Source organism: Lissotriton vulgaris, chromosome 9 (assembly GCF_964263255.1).
Source record: "Lissotriton vulgaris chromosome 9, aLisVul1.2, whole genome shotgun sequence".
Lineage (NCBI taxonomy): Eukaryota > Metazoa > Chordata > Amphibia > Caudata > Salamandridae > Lissotriton > Lissotriton vulgaris.
Genome location: NC_141697.1, coordinates 1,163,073,743 through 1,163,095,673, shown reverse-complemented (window position 1 = coordinate 1,163,095,673; position 21,931 = coordinate 1,163,073,743). Strand labels below are relative to the sequence as shown.

Genomic DNA, 21,931 nt, shown 5'->3' with positions numbered 1-21,931 from the left:
ACCTCGGAGCTGGGGAACCAGGTTCGAGTCTCGGCAGGGACGCGCAACATCCTGTGATTCTGGGCAAATCACTTAGGGCCAGATGTAGGTAATCCCAATTTACTTTTCTTAAAATACTGAATTTTACTGATTCGGTATTTAAGAATAGGTAAATTGGATGTAGATACATTTTTTGTAAAAATTACCTAATCGGTAAGTTTCGGTATTTACCGATTCGGTAATTGCCATTCATTCCTATGGGCCTGGAGGCCCATAGGAATGAATGGCAATTACCGAATCGGTAAATGTTGATTTGGTAAAATGGGAGAAACCTTCAGGGGTGCCAGGGAGTCACTTTGACACCCTGTTGCACCCCTGAATCGTGCTTGTGTTGTGTGCAGATACGGCACACATACATGCCCTAAGGGCATTTATGTCTTCCACATGGCACAGTTGAAAATGCACAGATTTGCATTTTCAAAGGTATTCCTTATTTACCACCAACTTATAGTTGGTGGTAAATAACGAATCCTAAAATGGGAAAAGCACTCATTTGAGTTCTCCCTGCATTACAAATTCGGTGATTTACTGATTCGGTATTTTAAGGAATCAGTAATTTACCGATTCCTTAAAATACTGAATCGGCAAATTACCGAATTTGCAATTTAGGCCACCTACATCCCAAATGCCCAATACCGGTCGGTGACGGCCGAAATTCGGTAATTTCAGCTGTTACCGACCGGTATTGGGCCACCTACATCTGGCCCTTAATCTCCCTGTGCCTAACAAAAATGAATGTGTCCTCATGTAACGCAACTGGGGCTCATGTAAAGCGCTCTGATACTCAATACCTTCGGGTCAAGTTTGCGCTATATAAAACAAAAACAAAATAATGAAACCATGTATAGGAGCGTCAGATGTCAAATATGGTTAAAACAGAGATCCGTGCAGTACATTCTGTATTTCACAGAGCCATCCGATTTAGCAGTGAGATTAATACAGGTGTCTGGAATTTAACAATGGAAGTGGATGCATTAGCATCTGGCAGACAATGGGGGTGGGGGTGGCGGGGGGAACGCGGGACAAAATAAAACAGGAAAAAAATAACACTTGCCTTTTTTGCAGTCTGCATTTTTTCTCTGCTTCTCTGGGAGTCCTGGAAAGAGGAAGCACCCAGGCTCCCCTAAGCCAATCATAACGCTGCAATGCAACACTGTAATTGGTCTGAGCGCCGTGGATCGGTGCTCAGTTGGGGGCCTGGGGGACCTTTTCATGTTACCCACCAGGCTGTGTAATACCGCCTGGTGGGGAACGTAAAAAGTGAGCATGACTGGCTGGGCCAAGACAGCTGGCCAAACAGCCATGCACACTTGGAGTGTGCAAACCACTTCTCCCCTGTGCCTGCAGCCCCGCACTGCTCTAACCCAGCCCTGAACCTGAGAAAAATAAAAATAAAACTGTTATTATCGTTTTATTTTTGTTGCTCAAAGAGCAGTGGGGTGACGCTTCTCCGCCTTAGCATAGGAGCAGCCCCTGAGTGGTGGTCTTAACACAAGCCTGTGACGTGAGCTGAAACGCCGCTGTCAGCTTAGAACAATGTTGGAGAAAAGATGCAAGGAGGGCTGTGCCTTTTACATATGAGGATATGTACAACTAAATAAGGACCGGTTTGAAGGTTATGCATCAAATTTTGTGTCACCATAGGATAATGCTGTTAAGTGTAATGTTGTAGTAGTTGCTTCGAATGCTTTAAATAATTTAACGTTGCTTTTTTGCATTTGAGCCATCTAACCATATTTGTTTGGCTTTTCCTTTTCTTATCTTTCGTACCAGGTCATTTTTATTGCACTCTATATGCTGATGGTAACACAGACACGTTTGAGCATAGAACTGCAGCTTGTACTGAACCAATATAAATGGGTTACCTCAACCGTTTTCTGTGTCATAGTAGAATCTTGAGTGTAAACAATATTGAAGATAATGTAAACGTCTCTCCCTTCCTCCTTCCCATGGAAGAAACTGAATGTGATTCAGAAAATAAAACAGATTAAAACATGGTGTATGGGTCATAGTGTGGTAAAAAGTGTTATAAGTGGGCCACAGCCAGTGCTTTAAATGGGCGGTACTGTTGAGAGGGAGAGTACTGGCACTTCTTTTTTTTTTTTTTTTTTTTTTTTTTTTTTTTGGTGTAAAAACTTTTATTGATGTTCATCATCCATTTTACAACAAGACAATTACACAGTAATCATGACAGGAGAAAGGAACAGGATGTCCCGTAGTAATACACAGCTATTTAGCCGACAACCCTCCGGTCCGGCAGCAAAGGATGAGGATGATACGGCAGACCATTAGGAGAGAAGCATCGGAGTCATGAAGTTTTACTTTTTTTTTTTTAAATAGCATTTTTGTTAACTGTTTCATGTATAAAACGTTGAAAAACAAACCAAACAAAGTGGCTCAATAATAGTGCTTAGATGCGAAGCAATATAGAACAAAGACGCTAGTAGAACACACCGACCCCCCACCCAGGCCTAACCCCTCCACCCCCCGCAGAACGTGAGCAGGAGTTCCCATGATATGAGTACAGTATTAGTCTTGCCCCGTGGCAGCCCACAGGTTAGCCAATCATCTCCTCCTCATCTTCCGAGTCTTCGTCTTCAGCCTCCTGAAGCGGGTCGCACAGGTCCCCTCTATATCTATTCCAGGCCTCCCACACCCTGTTCCATTTCCTTGGGTTCGCTCTCACTTTGTAGACAGTTCGTTCAGTTAACATCAGTTTGTCCATATTTTGACACCATAGCGACAAGGTAGGTAACTCAGCCACCCCCCACCTCTGTGCCATATCACGCTTAGCCATCATTGTTCCAATTGTAACCCACTGCTGTTGTCTGAGGTTAAGATCAGTGCCCTCCCAAACATTCAAAAGACAGAGGCGCGGTTCGGGTGTGAGGGAGGTGTCAAGGGCCTGGGAAATCGTGCGCATGACCTGTTGCCAGTATCGGGCAATGAGAGGGCAGCCCCACAACGTGTGCAGTAGTGTGCCATCCTCCCCACATCCTCTAAGACAACGAGGGGAGTCAGCCCTGTGCATTTTGTGTAGGGTGGTCCTCGTGTAATACGTTCTGTGCAGTATTTTCAATTGTATGAGTCTGAACCTTGCGGAAACCCCAGCCTCTCTCGGGGATGCCACAGCAGCGTTCCAGTCCGTCTCATCCATAGCGCCCAACTCATCCTCCCATTTTTCTCGCAGGGTCTGTAGGGGGTCAGAGAGATTGTTCAGCAATTTACGGTAGGTGAGTGAGGTGGCTTTCGTTTGCATGTATTCCGTGAGGAGCCGGTCTTCTAGGGGCGAGGATTCCGGGATTGTGGTTCCCGGCTCCAACACCGCCAGGAGAGCGTGCCTGATTTGGACGTACCTATATGTTTCCGTGGGGCCCAGCTCATATTGTTGTTGAAGTTGCTCGAATGGTATCACCCCAGTGGACGTCCAGAGGTCCCCCACTGTAGAAATGCCTATGTTGTCCCATTGGGTGAACGCTTTGCTGGTCCTCAGGCAGCCCAGCTTTTTAGTGTCCCAAAGCGGGGTAAGCTTCGTAATGACTCCCTTCCACTGTAGCTTGGTGAGTGCCCTGTACCATAGGGTGATCGTGTGTTTAGTGGGGCCAATCAGGTTATTGAGTAGACTGTGGTTATAGAGGGGGGCCAGAAGACTCTGTGTCCCGAGTTGGGCCCTGTCCGCCATGTACGCCGGGTCAGTGTGTGGTGCATGGATCCATTGGTTAAGTACCTTAAGTTGGGATGCCCAATAATAAAGCTGTACGTTCGGTAGCGCAATGCCACCATCGTACCAGCCGCGGTTCAGTTTGAGGTGCGCTATCCTCGGGGGACGCCCACCCCAAAGTAGAGTGGTAACCATCGCGGTAATCTTCTGGAAGTAGGAGGGCGGAATCACGACAGGCGCATTCTCAAAGACATATAGGAGGCGCGGGAGCGCCATCATTTTGAACAGCGCAGCGCGGCCTAAAAGTGTGAGCGGCAGGGACGACCAGTGCCGCACGTCTGCCTTCAAACGGAGGAGGGGGGGCGCTAGATTTCGATTGGTGAAGACGGTCATATCGTTAGTGACATGGATACCCAAATATTTGAAAGAAACATCTGTCACCACCAACGGACAATGTTCCGGGAGGACTGGTCGAGGGCCCTTCAGTACATAAAGGACCGACTTCGTCCAGTTAATTGTGTAACCAGAGGCCGCACCGTGTTTGTCACAAAGCGCCAATAAAATCGGGACACTCAGTTCGGGTGCTGATACGTACACCAGCATATCATCCGCATATAATGATATCCTATCTTCCCAGGTCTCCGTCCACCTGATGCCCTTCAACAGTGGTGTCGTTCTGAGGACGATCGCGAGGGGTTCAAGGACCAACGCGAACAGCAATGGGGAGAGGGGGCAGCCCTGGCGGGTTCCACGCGCCAAAGAGATCGCACGAGAGATATGGCCATTGGCCGCTACGTGAGCTACTGGGCCTGTGTAGAGTAGTCGGATCCAGGATAGGAACTTCGGACCGAAGCCCATCCGGTGCAGGACTGCGAACAGGTACTGCCACTCCACCATGTCGAAGGCCATCCTGGCGTCCAGCGACAAGATGGCTGCTGGCTCTGTCAAGGAGTGTGCACGCGCCAACGCGCCGTGTACTCTACGGAGATTTAATGCTGTACTCCTGTGGGGCATAAAGCCGGATTGATCCGGGTGGATCAGTTGGCCAAGGTGTGGGGTCAGTCGATTAGCGATCACCTTCGCCAGGATCTTCGCCTCTGCATTGAGTAGCGAGATCGGGCGGTAGGATGCACAACATTCTGGAGGATTCTCAGGTTTTGGGATAGCTACTATCGTTGCCAGGCGCTGATCCAATGGCAGCGTTCCTGACTCACGACAGTTCTCGAACATGGCCAGTAGCGGTGGGCCCAGTGTGTCGGACATCGTTTGGAACCATTCGATTGGGATCCCGTTTGGGCCCAGCGCTCTGCCCGTATGCAGTGCGCCTATCGCCATACGGAGTTCCTCCACTGTGAGATCCGCTTCCAGCTCGGTTTGCGCCTCCGGCGTTAGCCCCTCCACCTCAATCTCTTGGAGCGCCAGTTCTGCCTGTTCCGGCGTGACCACCACTTCTGGGGTGTAAACTGATTGAAAGTGGTCTGCCAGGAGGTCAACTATCTTGGGAGGGTGCGTGTGAAGCGTCCCCGCGTGGTCTTGCAACTGTAGGATTTGCCTGCCTCCATCCCGTTTTTTGTCCAACCAAGCCAGCAACTTGTTGGCTTTGTCGCCTACATCATAAACTCTGCATGCCGTTGATTCGATCCGCTCTAACACCCTTCGGCGGAGAAAGTCGTCGTGTTTTAGCTGGCAGAGAGTCAGCGCGTGCCTGGTGGCCTCTGACGGTGTGGCCATGTGAGTCGCATTTGCTTGTTCCAATTGCAGTTCCAGTTCGACCATTTCCAGTTTTTGTTTGCGTTTATGGTCGGCTATGGTCGAAATGGCCTGGCCCCTGAGTACCGTCTTGTATGCTTCCCAGAGAACCGTCGGCGAGGACACCGACCCGGAGTTCTCCTGGAAGTAAAGTTTAGTGGCAGTTTTAAGGGATTTTCGGATCGGGGGAGTTTTAAGATAGCTAGGGTAGATGGGAAAGAGACGCATGCGGGCCGTGGTAGAGCAGGACAGTGTAGCGAGCAGGGGAGAGTGATCTGAAATACCCCGTGGTGCGATGTGTACATTGTCAAAAGTGAGTTTACCGCCCCCCAGTGTGAGGAAATAGTCTATGCGCGACAGGCAAGCATGAGTGGAGGAATAGTATGAATAGTGGCGATCAGTAGGGTGAAGCTGCCTCCAAATGTCTACCAGACTCTGTGCCTCTAAGAAGTCCCTGAATTTCGTTGGGCCAGTAGGAAGGGGGCGAGCCGGGAACCTGTCCATATCAGAATCAGCCAATGCATTGAAATCTCCGCCCACTAACAAGTCCCCTTCCGGGAGGTCCAAAAGAAATTTACCCAGGGCCGGAAGTGCCGATGAATGTAGCGCCGGCGGGATGTACGCAGACACCACGTTGACGGGCACGCCCTCCCATTGTCCACACACCGCCGCGAAGCGGCCATGTTGATCTGTTTTTGTGGAGTGGTGAATGAAACGTGACGTTCTTTTTACCCATATCCCCGTTCCCCGGGATCCCGAAGTAAAGTCTGAGTGTATCAGCATGCGGTATCCTCGCCTATCCAGGGCTTTGGAGGCAACCCCCACTAAATGTGTCTCTTGGAGGAGGGCGATATCACAGTTCAGTCTCTTAATACATTGTAGGACCAGCCCTCTCTTCACTTTATCACCCAACCCCCGCACATTCCAGGACACAACCCGAAGCGGTGGTACCGCCCCCACCCCAGTGTCATGCGTTACTACAGCAGGTCGCGGGGGATCCGCCATATTGTGGTCAATCGTACAGTTGAGTGCCCTAGAGGGCGGGGCGGAGGCATAACAGATAGGGAAAACCCCAAGCCATTGTAACTAAGCATGTGAGTGTACCGATACAGTGATCGAGGAGCAGAGGCAATATACCCGGTGTAAGGAGTACGGTCAAGCGTGAACACCAGCAGTTCCAAGACAAGAAGTTGAGCCAAACATTTCAAACTAAATAACCAACACAACCCCCCCATTCCCAACAACCCCACCCTCCCTGCTTCCCTGCTACACGGACTCCAAACTGCCCGCCACCCCAATCTAGCAGAGTGCTTCAACCCGCCCCAAAGAAAACACACAGTTACTTGCTCGTTGGGGGTGAGGAGCGCTCCGGAATCAGCGGCCCCTCATTCCCTCCACGGAGGCCCTCGGCCCAGTGTCCATGACGGTTCCAGCCACAGTACCAAACTTTTTACAGTGCACACACGTGGTCAAGGGTCCACCTCCAGACTCAAAGCAGTTTCATCGCGTATCGGAGAGCTTCTGCCACTGTTCGTACCCTCGGCCCCTGCAGCGGCGGAATCAGAGTGAGGCGAGCCGGTCTTAGTCCGTCCATGGCGACGAGAGTGAGAAGCCGGACGCCAGCCGTCCAGCCAGTCTCGCGCAGTGCTTGGGTCATCAAAAAACCATGTCCTGTTTTCCGCCACCACCCGAAGCCTGGCTGGGAAGATCATAGAATATGGGAGTTCCCGTTTCCTAAGTTCTCTTTTAATGTCCAAGAATGTCTTTCGCCGCCTGGCCACTTCCGCCGTGTAATCCGGGAAGAAAGCCACCGTTGAGTTAAGAATTTTCACCGGCGGCGAGACACGTGCCGCCTGCAGGATGATGTCCCGGTCACGGAAGTTAAAAAGTCTCGCTAGGATAGGCCGCGGCGTGACCCCTGGTTTCGGTTGACCACCCGGGACTCTATGGGCTCGCTCCACAGAAAAGAAGGCCGACAGGCCCTTGGGTTGAAGATGGGTCTTAATGAGTTCCTCCACATAGAGATCCGTAGCCCTCACACCTTCTGACTCCGGAACGCCAAGAATGCGTACGTTGTTTTGCCTGGAGCGACCCTCCTGGTCGTCGAGCTTGTCCTTAAGGTGCTTGTTTTCGGCCATGACCGCTTCCATGGCCGTCTGCAGTTCCGAGACATCCTCCACCAGCGACTTCGTGACGAGCTCCAGAGAGCCTACCTTTTCCGCCATTTTATGAAAGTCAGCGCGGATTAGGGTGATTTCTGTTGAGATGCAGCCCACCGTTGCGGAGGGGAAGCGGTCCTGTCGTTGGTGAAGCGATCAATACGAGTCTGGGTTGTGCCGCCTTTCACACCTTTCCCGGCCATCGTTCGGTCACGGAGGGAATACAGTTCGTCGGTCCGGTGGGGTGCCAGGTAGACGGGCAGTTGCCGCGCTGCTCCCGGTGCCGGATGGAAGGACCTCCGTCGTTGAGAGTTAAACTCCTGCACGGTGTGTCGGGCAAAGTATGGTCGGTGGCTTCGGTAGTTTGCGGCCACCCTTCCAATGAGACGTCGCTGGAGAGGACGAGTCGAATGACGCAGGACAGGACCGTTACTGGGCGTGGGGCTCCTGCACCGACCACTTCCTGTCTGCGGCTGCCAGGCAGGCTGCACTTCCGGTCGGACTCAGCTAGCACTTGAGGGCCCGGAGGTGGGCCTAGGCTCCGGTCGATTCAACTTTCGACGATAACTCCGGCATTCAATGCTCGATTATCGTCTGGAGACCTGCCGCCAGTCCCGCCCGGTCCCGGGCGTTGGGTGCCGCCGTTGGAGGTAACAAATAGTCACGGATTATCGTGCGGATAGATGGAGAGGTCGCTTCCCCGCCGGAGCTAGTCCTCTATGCTGCCGCCATGTTCGGCTGCCAGCCACGCCCCCCTAAACTGGCACTTCTCAAGAGAAATGCAATACTTTTAATTGGAGAGTACCAGCACTTCTCAAGAAAAATGCATAACTTTTAATTGGAGAGTACCAGCACTTCTCAGAAACAAGCAGGTACTCTGGTACAGAGTACCTGCACTTCTATTTTTGAATTTCAAGAACTAGCCACAGCCCTAGCTGATTGTTTTTCATCTCTAGTCCATCATCAGCCTTTTTTTGCAGGTCATTTAGGTTAAAATAGATGTAATGCTTTCAGTCACAGGGTTAAGCTCGTTGAGGGACCCCTCAAGAAGACAATTCTGTAGCGGCTTCCAGAGGGTTGCATAGTCTGTAGTGCATCTTGTGCAGTCCACCTATTCTTCCATTGCCGAAAGATGCCATGGTCGCAAGTGCCACACGGTGGTGGTGGACGTCGTGTTGGACGTGGTGGTGGTGGACGTGGTGATGGTGGACGTGATGATGGTGGTGGACGTGGTGGTGGTGGTGGACGTGGTGGTGGTGGTGGACGTGGTGGTGGTGGTGGACGTGGTGGTGGACGTGGTGGTGGTGGACGTGGTGGTGGTGGACGTGGTGGTGGTGGACGTGGTGGTGGTGGTGGAAGTGGTGGTGGTGGTGGACGTGGTGGTGGTGGTGGAAGTGGTGGTGGTGGTGGTGGACGTGGTAGTGGTGGTGGACGTGGTAGTGGTGGTGGACGTGGTAGTGGTGGTGGACGTGGTGGTTGTGGACGTGGTGGTGGACGTGCCCACGCCGTGAGCAGCCGCACGGGAAGATGGCATGCACTCCAAGTAGGCCCCACAACATTTCAACAATGTCCATATCAAAAGCAGCTGCAAGGGACAAAGGTGCGTACTCCAGGTAGGCCCCCACATTATTATGAAGATCACACTGGGGAGCGGTAGAAGCGTGGGAAAGAAACACTGAGAAATGTTTTATCCTTCCTTAGGACAGAGTACCAGATAAGTCTGGTAACTGGCACAGTGCCGCATCCAGCATAAGGTTGAGGCATGCATCCACAGAGTTCTAATGCCACTCTCTGCAGTAGCATTCTTGAGTAGATCCGAGGAGTTGTGTTGAGGTGCTGTGACCCATACTCGTCGCCACTGTGAAGATGCAGACACACATGGTTAAACAGAAGGTCCTTTATTCAAGATCAACCCACCCACACGCATACAGCTTCACCAGCCTGGCTCAGATGACCCAGAATGTAATAGTCGGTCAAATCATCACCCGGCTGGAATGTTAGGAGAAACATTCTTATTCCAGAATAATTGCCACACATCTTGCATTAGAAAGATTTTTCGAGCAAAAGAAAAGAACATGGCAAGTTCTTAAACTCACCCAAGGAAGCCAAATGCAATGAAGAGCCAGGCCTCAATAAATAACTGGAATGCGATTCAAGTATTTTGCTGATAGCTACTGAGATGTATACGTTTTATTAAAAAAATTGATCTCTTCTTTCCAGCTGGGTGAAAAGGGAACATCTTTGAAGGTTCTTTTTGGCCTGGCAGGGGATGCATTTGATCTTTCCAGCATTTTCCAGAAGGTTCCTTGCATCTATTTCTAAGGGTTAGAGTTTGGAAAATGCATCAATAGATAGGTGCTGAGGGTGCCTAATTGGATGATGATGCAGGTGACCCGAGCAGTAGGGGAAGATTGGGTTATAAGAGGCTGGAGTCAAGAACCTGTGAAGAGTTATCCATTTGGGACCTAGCTTTGAAAGCAGGGGGAGCTGGGACTAGATACTATTTAGGCCCTAAAACTTGTGGTAAAGACGCGGTGCCACAGAGTCAGTTGTGATACTCGAAGTCCACGCTACGTCCATGGGGCTGGCTGCTGGGGACCACTTTCAGGGTGACAACCTCGAAACCAGGCATCAATGAGGTCCCCCCAGTCTTCATTTTCATATCACCTATTTGCTCATTTGTTATTACAATGCAAATGCCATATTCAATTTTTTTTCTCATAGTTTTATATAGCGCAAACTTGACTCTAAGGTATCGGGTATCAGAGCGCTTTACATAGCACCAGTTCCGTTACACAAGGACACATTCATTTTTGTTAGGCACGGGTAGATTAAGTGATTTGCCCAGAATCACCAGCTGTTGAGTGTCAATGACGAGAATTGAACACGGTTCCCCAGATTTGAGATCGACCACATGTTGGACAGGCCTCGTGAAGGGGCCGCTCCCTCCCCGCATAATAAGACCCAAACACCGGCTCTCCCGGTGTCACCAGAAGAACCACCCTGGCAACCCACAGAAGCAACCCGCAACCCGTCCCCAACGGGACGCCTGCTCCCGAACACCACAACATCGGCCGGCCCGGGCCACCATCAGCAGCATTGCCCCGGCCCAGCCGCCATCTTGGACACTGCACCACGAGGTCGCGTGGCCTCAGCTCGAGCCCAACCCTGGGCCTGGCCAGGCCCGACATCGAAGCACCTCCATCCACCCAGGAGGTGAACGGACCACTTGGCAGGTCAATGGGAGAGAGGAGTGTCGATGGCTCTCCCCCGCCAGGTGCCGATCGCCCCCAGCCTCCCCGGGCGCTGGCTCCACCCCCCTGCTGGGTGTCTGGACTCCCTCATCCCGGACCTCCCGACCTCCAAGAGCGAGGGTCCGGACATAAAAGGAGGCCAGACCTATAACTGGGGCAGCTCCAGAGCAGGAAGGCAGTTGTATCCTGGAGTCGAGAGACACCTTGAAGAACTCATCCTTGACGGACTGCTGGCGCTGCCGCAGCCCTGCCTTGTGAATCCTCGTTCCTGCCTGCTGGTGCTGCCGCGGCCCTCTGCAACCTACACCTTCGTCGGGACCTGCTGGCGCTGCCGCGGCCCATCCTTGTGAACCATCGTCCTGCCTGCTGGCGCTGCCGCGGCCCTCTGCAACCTACACCTTCGTCGGGACCTGCTGGCGCTGCCGCGGCCCATCCTTGTGTGAACCATCGCCTTTGCCTGCTGGCGCTGCTGCGGCCCTTCTCAAGTGAGACTTATCATCCTAGCCTGCTGGCGCTGCCGCGGCCCGACCTTCCAGTACTCCGAGCTCGAGGATTGTGAGCTACCCATCTTGCCACCCCGTACCAGACCGGTACCAAGACTGTCCCGCTACCCTTTTCCCCTCAGAGACTAGAATTAAGAGGACCCTCGTGTCCTGATCTAACTGTATCGCTGATAACCTTGCTTCAAGAATCGTATATAAAGAGTGTTGACCTCATCCTTGTGTGGTGTCCATCTGTGGGGGGAAGTTACTCGTCTGTACGATCGCTGGAGACGGCCCTCACCGGAGGCCTCTCCCCTGTCCTCGGCCGACCCTCCAGGTCCCCATCTAACATTGGTGGGCAGCGGCGGGATCCGAACCAACGCGTAATCAAACAGAGAATAACTCACCCCACGACTCAACCACAATGACAACCAAAGAGAGCGGATCCACAGAAAAATTCCAGATGGAGAAATTAGAAGAGTACAACCACAGAGAGCTAAAACAATTTTGCATAGAACTAGGCATTGCTACCACAGGACTAAGCACGAAAGAAGACTTCAAAAAAGCCCTGGAATCTTGGGCAGAGACGGGTACGACCGTACCCCAGAACCAAAACCTCGAGGCGCCAGAAACGAGCACCACTCCGACAGAAGGAAGGAGATCGGGTCTCTCCCCGGAGGAGATCAGAGAGCGAGAGAAAAGCAGACTCCATGAATTAGAGCTGGCACGACTTCGGTTGGACGGAGAACTGAAATTGGCGGAACAAAAGATAAGAGAAGCAAAAACAGAGGGAGTTAGAAGAGAAAAAACTGGCCTACGAACATGAGCGCAATCTAGCAGAAATAGAGCTTCGGAAACAGAATAAAGATCTCGGGGTGCCCGAGTGCCCGAACACTCCTGGCACTACAGACCCTAAAGTCCACATCCCCAAGGATGTCGTCAGAGAATATTATCGGAACGACGATATCCAGCAATGGTTCAAAGCCTACGAGATAGCCATGACCTCCCACCGGATTTCTCGAAGTGACTGGGGAGCCGGGTTATGGGGGAGGTTCGTCAACGAAGGGCGCGACGCCCTGCTGCAACTCCCGGACCATCAGATGACGTCCTACGACCACATGAAGGCCGCCCTCCTCACTCGATACGGACTCACGCCCGAGATGTACCGCCAGCGGTTCCGCGACTGCAAACGGATCCCGGGTACAACTTGGGTGGAGTACGTGAACTTTTTCAGCAGAGCATTCGAGGGGTGGATCAAGGGCAGCCAGGTAACCACCTACGAACAACTCTTTAACCTCATTGTGTGGGAGCACCTCTCCAACAATTGCTTCGTCGAGCTCAGGCAGCACCTCCTCAACAGTAAACTGACTGAACCTCGGCAACTCGCCGCCGAAGCTGACCGATGGGAAAGCACTCGAGTTGCCCGAAGCGGGCCCAGCGAGCCAAACAGAACCAACCAAGGTCCCCATCGCCCCCGAGGAGGAGGAGGCCAGGGTCTGGGCAGAGACGCCGTCCCGGCGGCTCCCGCCAGCAACAACCCGCCCCCGGCCGGCAGGGGAAACCCCCCGATGCGCCTGGGGTTCCGAGCCAACGTTACTTGCCACCGGTGCCAGCGGACCGGCCACTATGCCAATGACCCTAATTGCCCGAAGAACCAGAATCCTATACCCTGCCAGGTCGCTGCCGCCGCCCTGGGAGAAGAGCAAGCCCCAGAGGATTATGAAGAATACGAACAGGAACAGCCCGAGTGGGAACCAGCCGCCATGTCCCTGGTCTGCCTAGGGGAAAGAGACACGATTCCGCGGGCTCCCCTACCCGCCAATACGAGAAAATACAGCCAGTGGGTAAACATAAATGGGCGCAAGGCTGAAGCCCTACGCGACACCGGGGCCAGTGTGACGGCAGTCCGCTGTCATCTGGTAACCCCGGAGCAGATCTTGCCAAACGTCCTTTGCCCCGTCCGATCAGCCGACAACTCAGAAAGCCTGTGTCGGATGGCCTGCGTCCCCTTCGAGTGGGGAGGAGTGTCCGGAATGCTGAAGGTGACTGTCCGCGATGATGCCCCAGTGGACTGCCTCCTGGGAAACGACCTTGAAAGTTCCTCCTGGGCAGCCGTTGAAAGAAGAGAGCACCTGGGGATGTTGGGCCTCCCTGATTGGGCCTGCATAACGACCCGGTCCATGGCTGCCCGCGCCATCTCCAGTCCCGAAGAACCCGAATGGCCAGAACCTCCTCCCCCGATCGTCCCAGAGGGAGACGCCCTAAGTGCCAATCCCCCAGAACAAAACGGAGAAGGGCCCGTGCTACTCCAGGACCTCCCCGAACTGGCCCAGTGGCGTCAAGAGGGTGGTCCCACCCAGGAGCAATTCCGACAAGAACAGAAGACCTGTCCCTCCCTCGAGGGACTCAGGCAGCAAGCCCTCGCCCAGAGCGCAGGAGACACCGCAGGGGCCCAATGGATTTATTGGGACAATGACCTGCTCTACAGCGAGCAAAGAATTGCTGAGCTGGGGGCCAGTCGGGTGCTGGTGGTGCCCCTCCGCTTCAGAGACTTCCTTTTGAACTTAGCGCACGATGTCCCCCTTGCTGGACACCTGGGGCAAGACCAAACGTACAACCGCCTGGTAACCCACTTCTACTGGCCCAAAATGCCAAATGATGTCTCCAACCACTGCCGGGCCTGCCCCACCTGCCAGGCCAGCGGGAAGAGCAGCCGAAAGATCAAAGCACCCTTGCAACCCTTTCCCGTCGTCACCACCCCGTTCGAACGGGTGGGAATAGACATTGTGGGGCCCCTAGACCCCCGAACGGCCCAGGGGCACCGGTTCATCCTAGTCCTGGTGGACCACGCCACCCGGTACCCCGAGGCCATTCCTCTTCGGACCGTGACAGCACCCGTGGTAGGCCGAGCCCTAATGGGGATCTTCTCTCGAGTGGGCTTCCCCCGGGAGGTCGTCAGCGACAGGGGCACGAACTTTATCTCAAAGTACATGAGGTCTCTCTGGCAGCAGTGCGGGGTCACCTACAGGTTCACAACCCCTTATCACCCACAAGGAAACTGACTGGTCGAGCGGTTTAACCGTACTCTCAAGGGAATGATCATGGGCCTGGAAGAACCCCTACTTTGCAAATGGGACGTGCTGCTCCCGTGCCTCCTCTTCGCCTATCGAGAAGTTCCCCAGAAATCCCTCGGCTTCAGCCCCTTCGAGCTCCTGTATGGGCACCCCGTCCGGGGCCCCCTCAGCCTGGTCAAGGAAGGATGGGAGATGGCCCCCCAGAAGACCCCTCCGGACGTATATAAGTATCTCCTGACCCTCCGCAACCAGACCCGGCGATTCAGGGAACTCGCCAAAGCCAACCTTGAGGCCAGTCAGGAGGACATGAAGAAATGGTACGATCAACATGCCTCCTCCATCGAGTTCGAACCAGGCCAGCAAGTATGGGTGATGTCTCCAGTCGAACCTTGTGCCCTGCAGGACAAATGGACAGGACCCTTCAAGGTGATAGAGCGCAAGGGCCCTGTCACCTACCTCATAGACATGGAGTCCCCCCGGAACCCGCTCCGAGTCCTCCACGCCAACAGACTCAAACCCCACTTCGTACGCTCGGAGCTCAGCCTACTAATGGCAACAGATAGTGGGACGGAAGAAGACTCTGAGCCCGTCCCTGACCTACTGAGGACCCGTGAAAAAGATGGCTCAGTGGAAGGGGTCAGACTCTCCGAAGCCTTGTCCCCGGAACAACGCCAAGACTGCCGGGCTCTCCTGCTACAATTTGCGAATCTGTTCTCCCTCACCCCAGGGGTCACCCCCTGGTGCCTGCACGACGTGGACACTGGGGATAGTCCACCTATTCGACACAGGGCGTACTGAGTGCCAGATCGGGTGCGCACCTGCATCCGGGACGAAGTCTCCAAAATGCTGGCCCTAGGAGTGATCGAGCCATCCGACAGCCCCTGGGCCAGCCCAGTCGTACTGGTCCCCAAGGCTGCCGCCCCGGGCGTGGCCCCCGAGCTCCGGTTCTGTGTAGACTATCGGGGCCTGAACGCTGTTACCCGAACCGACGCTCACCCCATCCCCCGGGTGGATGAGCTGGTTGACCGCATGGGGGCTGCCCGCTATCTGAGCATCTTCGATCTAACAGCAGGCTACTGGCAGATCGGCCTCACCCCCAGGGCCCAAGAACGATCCGCCTTCTCTACCCCGGATGGCCACTACCACTTCAACGTGATGCCATTCGGCATGAAAAACGCTCCAGCTACTTTCCAACGACTCGTGAACCAGGTATTGGCGGGCCTCGAAGAATTCAGCGCCGCCTACCTGGACGATATCGCTGTGTACAGTCGTCACTGGGCAGACCACCTTCACCACCTCCGAGAAGTCCTGCACGCCCTCCAGCAGGCCGGCCTCACCATCAAAGCCAGCAAATGTCAGATTGGCCAGGGGTCCGTGACCTATCTCGGATACCAAGTGGGGAGCGGTCTGGTGGCCCCCCTTCAGCTCAAGATCGCTGCCATCCAGTCCTGGCAACCTCCTGTCACCCAAACCGAGGTCCGAGCCTTCCTAGGGCTCACCGGATACTACCGGCGATTTGTAAAGGACTATGGCAGCATTGTGGGGCCCCTCACAGAACTCACCTCCAAGAAAAACCCCAAAACCGTCAACTGGACTCTGGACTGTCAAGCGGCCTTCGAGAAGTTGAAGGCCGCCATGTGCACCGCCCCCGTGCTCCAGGCCCCCGACTACAGCCGGGAATTCATCGTCCAGACGGACGCCTCAGATCATGGCGTTGGGGCAGTACTCTCTCAACTCAACGCCGAGGGAGTCGATCAACCAGTGGCCTTCATCAGCCGACGCCTGCTGGCCCGAGAGCAGCGCTGGAGCACCATCGAGCGGGAGGCCTTCGCAGTAGTATGGGCCCTCAAGAAACTCCGGCCCTACCTCTTCGGTACCCATTTCAGGGTACAAACAGACCATAGACCCCTGCAATGGCTGATGCAGATGCGGGGGGAGAACCCAAAACTGTTGCGATGGTCCATCTCCTTGCAGGGGATGGACTTCACTGTGGAGCATCGCCCTGGCCAAGACCACGCCAACGCGGACGGCCTGTCACGCTTTTTCCGCCTCGGCGAGGAGAGTACCCAAGAAGATGGGTGACTCTCCCTGCCTTCAGCTGGGGGGGACGCATGTTGGACAGGCCTCATGAAGGGGCCGCTCCCTCCCCGCATAATAAGACCCAAACACCGGCTCTCCCGGTGTCACCAGAAGAACCACCCCGGCAACCCACAGAAGCAACCCGCAACCCGTCCCCAACGGGACGCCTGCTCCCGAACACCACGACATCGGCCGGCCCGGAACACCATCAGCAGCATTGCTCCGGAGAGACACCTTGAAGAACTCATCCTTGACGGACTGCTGGCGCTGCCGCAGCCCTGCCTTGTGAATCCTCGTTCCTGCCTGCTGGCGCTGCCGCGGCCCTCTGCAACCTACACCTTCGTCGGGACCTGCTGGCGCTGCCGCGGCCCATCCTTGTGAACCATCGTCCTGCCTGCTGGCGCTGCCGCAGCCCTCTGCAACCTACACCTTCGTCGGGACCTGCTGGCGCTGCCGCGGCCCATCCTTATGAAACATCGTTCCTGCCTGCTGGCCCTGCCGCGGCCCATCCTTGTGTGAACCATCGCCTTTGCCTGCTGGCTCTGCCGCGGCCCTTCTCAAGTGAGACTTATCATCCTAGCCTGCTGGCGCTGCCGCGGCCCGACCTTCCAGAACTCCGAGCTCGAGGATTGTGAGCTACCCATCTTGCCACCCCGTACCAGACCGGTACCAAGACTGTCCCGCTACCCTTTTCCCCTCAGAGACTAGAATTAAGAGGACCCTCGTGTCCTGATCTAACTGTATCGCTGATAACCTTGCTTCAAGAATCGTATATAAAGAGTTTTGACCTCATCCATGTGTGGTGTCCATCTGTGGGGGGGAAGTTACTCGTCTGTACGATCGCTGGAGACGGCCCTCACCGGAGGCCTCTACCCTGTCCTCGGCCGACCCTCCAGGTCCCCGTCTAACACAACCCTAGCCGTTCGGCTTCATCCTCTCCTTTACAAGTCTAAACTTAACTGACTTGAGAGGGCAATATTTATTGTCTTACAGATTTCCTCCTAGAATCACTTGACAGAAAAAAAAACGCTGTGCCATATTCCCAAAGAGGAATTTCTTATATTTTTAGGTACCTGCAAAGATTGAACACAATTTGCTCTGGATATGATTGTGCCTTTATTTATACCTACAAGACAAATATGCAGATCTGCTGAGTGCAACATACTATGCACTACCATTGTTGAGTAAAGGACATCTCGAACCACACCGACTTCGTCGCTGGTGTCCCATGGCCCCTTCCCACACTGAGTATTGAAAATAATTAACACATTACACTCGGTGTGTCTGCAAAAATACTATAGATCCTAATCAGGACGTGCTGAGGTTAAAACACGTTGGAATGCTGTGCTTATATATATATATATATATATATATATATATATATATATATATATATATTATATTTATATATATATATATATATATATACACACACACACACATACATATATATTGCAGTTTAATTGTTAATTCTACATGGAATAGTATATTTTGGGACAAGCAAATATGTAAATGTTTTTTAATGGAGTTCCTTGGCCTGCTTTTAGGTTGCAGCTGCTCCCTGGTGGCTACCTGTAAAAAGAGCAAATTGGAAACACCCCGAGGGTCCGGATTCCAACATCCTCGAAAGGTGAGTAGTCTATATTGTGAGATTGAAGTGACGTCTGTGAAGGAGACATCTATAGCATCTGTGAGAGAGCTGGGTGTAACCTCTTTAAAATAGACATCTGTTGCATCTGTGAGAGCTGCATGTAACCTCTTTGAAAGAGACATCTGTTGCATCTCTTAGAGCTGCATGTCACCTCTTTAAAAGAGACATGTCTATCATCTGTGAGAGCTGCATGTCACCTCTTTGAAAGAGACATCTGTAGCATCTCTGAGAGCTGCATGTCACCTCTTTGAAAGAGACATCTGTAGCATCTCTGAGAGCTGCATGTAAACTTTGAAAGAGAAATCTGTTGCATCTGTAAGAGCTGCATGTAACCTCTTTGAGACATCTGTAGCATCTGAGTGCTGCATGTAACCTTTGAAAGAGACATCTGTTGCATCTGTGAGAGCTGCAGGTAACCTCTTTGAAAGAGACATCTGTAGCATCTGTAAGAGCTGCATGTAACCTTTGAAAGAGACATCTGTTGCATCTATGAGAGCTGCATGTAACCTCTTTGAAAGAGACATCTGTAGCATCTCAGAGCTGCATGTAACCTCCTTGAAAGAGACATTTGTAGCATCTCTGAGAGCTGCATGTAGCCTCTTTGAAAGAGACATCTGTAGCATCTCAGAGCTGCATGTAACCTCTTCGAAAGAGACATCTGTAGCATCTGTGAGAGCTGCATGCATGTAACCTTTTTGAAAGAGACATATCTATCATCTGTGAGAGCTGCATGTAACCTCTTTGAAAGAGACCTCTGTAGCATCACTTAGAGAGCTGCATATAACCTCTTTAAAAGAGACATCTGTAGCATCTCAGAGCTGCATGTAACCTCTTCGAAAGACATCTGTAGCATCTATGAGAGCTGCATGTAACCTCTTTAAAAGACACATCTGTAGCATCTCTGGAAGCTGCATGTATCCTCTTTGAAAGAGACATCTGTAGCATCTCTGAGAGCTGCATGTAACCTCTTTGAAAGAGACATCTGTAGCATTTCTGAGAGCTGCATTTAACCTTTTAAAGAGACCTCTCTATCATCTGTGAGAGCTGCATGTAACCTCCTTGAAAGACATCTGTAGCATCAGTGAGAGCTGCATGTAACCTCTTTAAAAGACACATCTGTAGCATCTCTGGAAGCTGCATGTATCCTCTTTGAAAGAGACATCTGTAGCATCTCTGAGAGCTGCATGTAACCTCTTTGAAAGAGACATCTGTAGCATTTCTGAGAGCTGCATTTAACCTTTTAAAGAGACCTCTCTATCATCTGTGAGAGCTGCATGTAACCTCCTTGAAAGACATCTGTAGCATCTATGAGAGCTGCATGTAACCTCTTTAAAAGACACATCTGTAGCATCTCTGGAAGCTGCATGTATCCTCTTTGAAAGAGACATCTGTAGCATCTCTGAGAGCTGCATGTAACCTCTTTGAAAGAGACATCTGTAGCATCTCTGAGAGCTGCATTTAACCTTTTAAAGAGACCTCTCTATCATCTGTGAGAGCTGCATGTAACCTCCTTGAAAGAGATCTGTAGCATCAGTGAGAGCTGCATGTAACCTCCTTGAAAGAGACATCTGTAGCATCTCTGAGAGCTGCATGTAACCTCTTTTAACGAGACATCTGTAGCATCTGTTAGAGCTGCATGTAACGTCTTTGAAAGAGACATCTGTAGCATCTGTGAGAGAGCTGCTTGTCACCTCTTTGAACGAGACATCTGTAGCATCTGTGAGAGCTGCATGTAACCTCTTTGAACGAGACATCTGTAGCATCTGTGAGAGCTAGGCCAGGGACAGACTAATTTGCATGTAGCCAGGTTCTGAGCTGGGATGGTGCAGTGAGCTAAAAAATGGTGATGGATCAAGCCCTGATCTGTTGACTGGGTAGTAGTATTCTGTTTAATTCAGATACTCTGTCCATCACCACCCCCTTTTCTGAATCGTTTTATCCACCACAAGCGTGGAAGGGTATGCTCAGATGTGAGTCCCTTGCTCACTGCACCATCAGGATTCAAGCAAGCCGGGCCGAAGACGGCTGTAATGCCAGATACCGGTCCCTGGAAGCTTGTTTCCTTTCCAGTAAAAGAATTGACTTGGTAGTTTGGTCTGCCCTGTTCCCATGATGCACTGGGTCAGGGACAGACTAATTTGCATGTAGCCAGGTTCTGAGCTGGGATTGTGCAGTGAGCTAAAAAACGGTGATGGATCAAGCCCTGATCTGTTGACTAGGTAGTAGTATTCTGTTTAATTCAGATACTCTGTCCATCACCACCCCCTTTTCTGAATCGTTTTGTCCACCACAAGCGTGGAAGGGTATGCTCAGATGTGAGTCGCTTGCTCACTGCACCATCAGGATTAAAGCAAGCTGGGCCGAAGACGGCTGTATTGCCAGAAACCGGTCCCCGGAAGCTTGTTTCCTTTCCAGTAAAAGAATTGGCTTGGTAGTTTGGTCTGCCCTGTTCCCATGATGCACTGGGCCAGGGACAGACTAATTTGCATGTAGCCAGGTTCTGAGCTGGGATGGTGCAGTGAGCTAAAGAACGGTGATGGATCAAGCCCTGATCTGTTGACTGGGTAGTAGTATTCGGTTTAATTCAGATACTCTGTCCATCACCACCCCCTTTACTGAATTGTTTTGTCCACCACAAGCGTGGAAGGGTATGCTCAGATGTGAGTCCCTTGCTCACTGCACCATCAGGATTCAAGCAAGCCGGGCCGAAGATGGCTGTAATGCCAGAAACCGGTCCCCGGAAGCTTGTTTCCTTTCCAGTAAAAGAATTGGCTTGGTAGTTTGGTCTGCCCTGTTCCCATGATGCACTGGGCCAGGGACAGACTAATTTGAATGTAGCCAGGTTCTGAGCTGGGATGGTGCAGTGAGCTAAAAAGCGGTGATGGATCAAGCCCTGATCTGTTGACTGGGTAGTAGTATTCTGTTTAATTCAGATACTCTGTCCATCACCACCCCCTTCTCTGAATCGTTTTGTCCACCACAAGCATGGAAGGGTATTCTCAGATGTGAGTCCCTTGCTCACTGCACCATCAGGATTCAAGCAAGCCGGGCCGAAGACGGCTGTAATGCCAGAAACCGGTCCCTGGAAGCTTGTTTCCTTTCCAGTAAAAGAATTGACTTGGTAGTTTGGTCTGCCCTGTTCCCGTGATGCACTGGGCCAGGGACAGACTAATTTGCATGTAGCCAGGTTCTGAGCTGGGATGGTGCAGTGAGCTAAAAAACGGGGATGGATCAAGCCCTGATCTGTTGACTGGGTAGTAGTATTCTGTTTAATTCAGATACTCTGTCCATCACCACCCCCTTTTCTGAATCGTTTTGTCCACCACAAGCGTGGAAGGGTATGCTCAGATGTGAGTCCCTTGCTCACTGCACCATCAGGATTCAAGCAAGCCGGGCCGAAGACGGCTGTAATGCCAGAAACCGGTCCCCGGAAGCTTGTTTCCTTTCCAGTAAGGGAATTGGCTTGGTAGTTTGGTATGCCCTGTTCCCATGATGCACTGGTCCAGGGTCAGACTAATTTGCATGTAGCCAGGTTCTGAGCTGGGATGGTGCAGTGAGCTAAAAAACGGGGATGGATCAAGCCCTGATCTGTTGACTGGGTAGTAGTATTCTGTTTAATTCAGATACTCTGTCCATCACCACCCCCTTTTCTGAAGCATCTCTGAGAGCTGCATGTAACCTCTTTGAAAGAGACATCTGTAGCATCTGTGAGAGCTGCATGTAACCTCTTTGAAAGAGACATCGGTAGCATCTCTGAGAGCTGCATGTATCCTCTTCGAAAGA

General features: G+C 52.3%; 1 protein-coding gene across 1 annotated transcript in view; it reads left to right on the top strand.

The window, feature by feature from the left end:
- SUMF1 (sulfatase modifying factor 1) overlaps nt 1-21,931 on the top strand; it is a 305,071-nt gene that overhangs the window by 141,821 nt on the left and 141,319 nt on the right. Inside the window, exon 4 of the mRNA XM_086939208.1 lies at nt 18,045-18,127. Within this exon, the coding sequence (XP_086795334.1) occupies nt 18,045-18,127 (83 nt within the window). The remainder of the gene's footprint in view (nt 1-18,044; nt 18,128-21,931) is intronic.